The sequence below is a fragment of the Brassica napus genome, chromosome C8, assembly GCF_020379485.1.
Source record: "Brassica napus cultivar Da-Ae chromosome C8, Da-Ae, whole genome shotgun sequence".
Taxonomy (NCBI): Eukaryota; Viridiplantae; Streptophyta; class Magnoliopsida; order Brassicales; family Brassicaceae; genus Brassica; species Brassica napus.
This window is the reverse complement of record NC_063451.1, coordinates 25,497,180-25,498,787: the sequence shown is the minus strand read 5'-3', so window position 1 is coordinate 25,498,787 and position 1,608 is coordinate 25,497,180. Positions and strand designations below refer to the sequence as shown.

General features: G+C 38.9%; 1 protein-coding gene across 1 annotated transcript; it reads left to right on the top strand.

Annotated features, from left to right (window-relative positions):
- The first annotated feature begins 449 nt into the window (after positions 1-449).
- LOC106454366 lies at positions 450-1,386 on the top strand. Its single transcript, XM_013896494.1, has 2 exons — positions 450-665; positions 844-1,386. Exons 1-2 carry the CDS (start codon positions 450-452, stop codon positions 1,384-1,386), a joined length of 759 nt encoding a protein of 252 aa, XP_013751948.1.
- Positions 1,387-1,608: the final 222 nt, after the last annotated feature.

Below are 1,608 nucleotides of genomic sequence, written 5' to 3'. Positions count from 1 at the left end.
GAAAAGAAAAAAGCAGCGCATGCAGATGCTGCGTTTAAGAGGAAGGAAAAGGCTGAGGCTAAGAAAAAAGCGGTTGAGGCTAAGAAAAAGATGCTGAGGCTAAGAAAAAAGAGGCTGAGGGTAAGAAGAAAAAGAGGCTGAGGGTAAGAAGAAACAAGAGGCTGAGGGTAAGAAAAAAGAGGCTGAGTTAAAGAAGAAACAAGAGGCTGAGCTAAAGAAGTGAAAACAGGCTGAGTCAAAGAACAAAGAGGTGACTCCATCTGGAGAGGACACTATATTTGCTGATGTGACTGACGAAACTGTCTGACGTCGAGGGATCTGAACTGGTTAGATCTGCCATAATTAAGGAATATCAGGAGAAAAGAGTACAATTAACTCCAAAAGGGTTTTCAAAGGCGGCAGTATCTTCACCAGTTTTTCCTTACGTAGGAGAGAATTGAACGACGTGCATGAGGAAAAATGTTACTCCTTCATCAGTAATATATGACCATCTAGCACCTGTTGATCCGGTGCTACTCGAAAAACTGATGCAACACATTAAGGGAATTCCACCCAAACCACCAGCACCAGCAGTCCTCTCCGCTGATCATGAGGGTGATTTCTACAGCATACTTATCCACGAAAGACCGTGGCCGGAAAAGGAATATGGATGGGTGTTTGATAATGTAAGTCTTTAGTGTGGCTGAGTTATATATTAATTTTATTATATTTCGGCTGAGTTATATATTTGATTACGGCTGACTTGCATATTCTATTAGTACGGCTGAGTTATATATTATATTACAGCTGACTTACATATTCTTTAATTATATCACGGCTGACTTGTTAATATTATTTGTGTAGCATGTTGTTGCGTATTTGAACGTCCTCACTAAAAGGTCCATGCGAAATCCCATTCCATTCTGGTCCAAGCGGATTGCCTTCGTTGACGTTTGGTGGCAAAGTTTTTTGATTCACAATTTCACTCAGTTCAAGATAAAATCTAGTATGTTCAATTTCGAAGGCAATGGTTATGAAGATATGTTAAAGGGTAAGCTTCCCGAACACTGTCCAACAAACTTGAAGTGGTATGAAGATGTGGATCACTTGTACGGATGTCTTCAAACCGGCGGAAATTACATGGTTGCGAATCATGTGGATCTGAAGAAGGGGAAGATTGATTGCTACGATCCAATCTTTGGAGAGGCAAAACCCGAAAGTGAGCTGAGAATTCTAAATTCATTTAAACCGCTGACGCAAATGATTCCGTATATGTTGAGTGATCATATTCCTACCAATATCCAAGCCCCTAGTAAGAAAAAGTTCTCTATCAGAAGGAGGAGCAAAAGATACACTCCACAAAACACCCAGATTGGCGATTGTGGGGTGTATTCTAAATTTATTTAAAGATGTATTTGTTATTTTGTACTTGACTTATGTTGTTGTTTTGTACTCGACTTATCTTATTTTGTACTTTATTAAGCATTTGACTCAGTCTTATCGTTTTTATAACTCATCCGTGTCGTACATGTGTAACTCAGCCTTACCCCAAATATACCCTAGAATCGTAAAATATTTAAATAACTCAGTCGTATCAATTAGTATAAGTCAGCCGTTACGATATTATAA

What these genes read in the sequence shown, in the direction of transcription:
- LOC106454366 (XM_013896494.1), top strand. Translation starts at nt 450, where the DNA reads ATGAGGAAAAATGTTACTCCTTCATCAGTAATATATGACCATCTAGCA. An exon ending in ATGGATGGGTGTTTGATAAT is followed by an intron (nt 666 to 843) that starts GTAAGTCTTTAG and finishes TTATTTGTGTAG; the next exon opens with CATGTTGTTGCGTATTTGAA.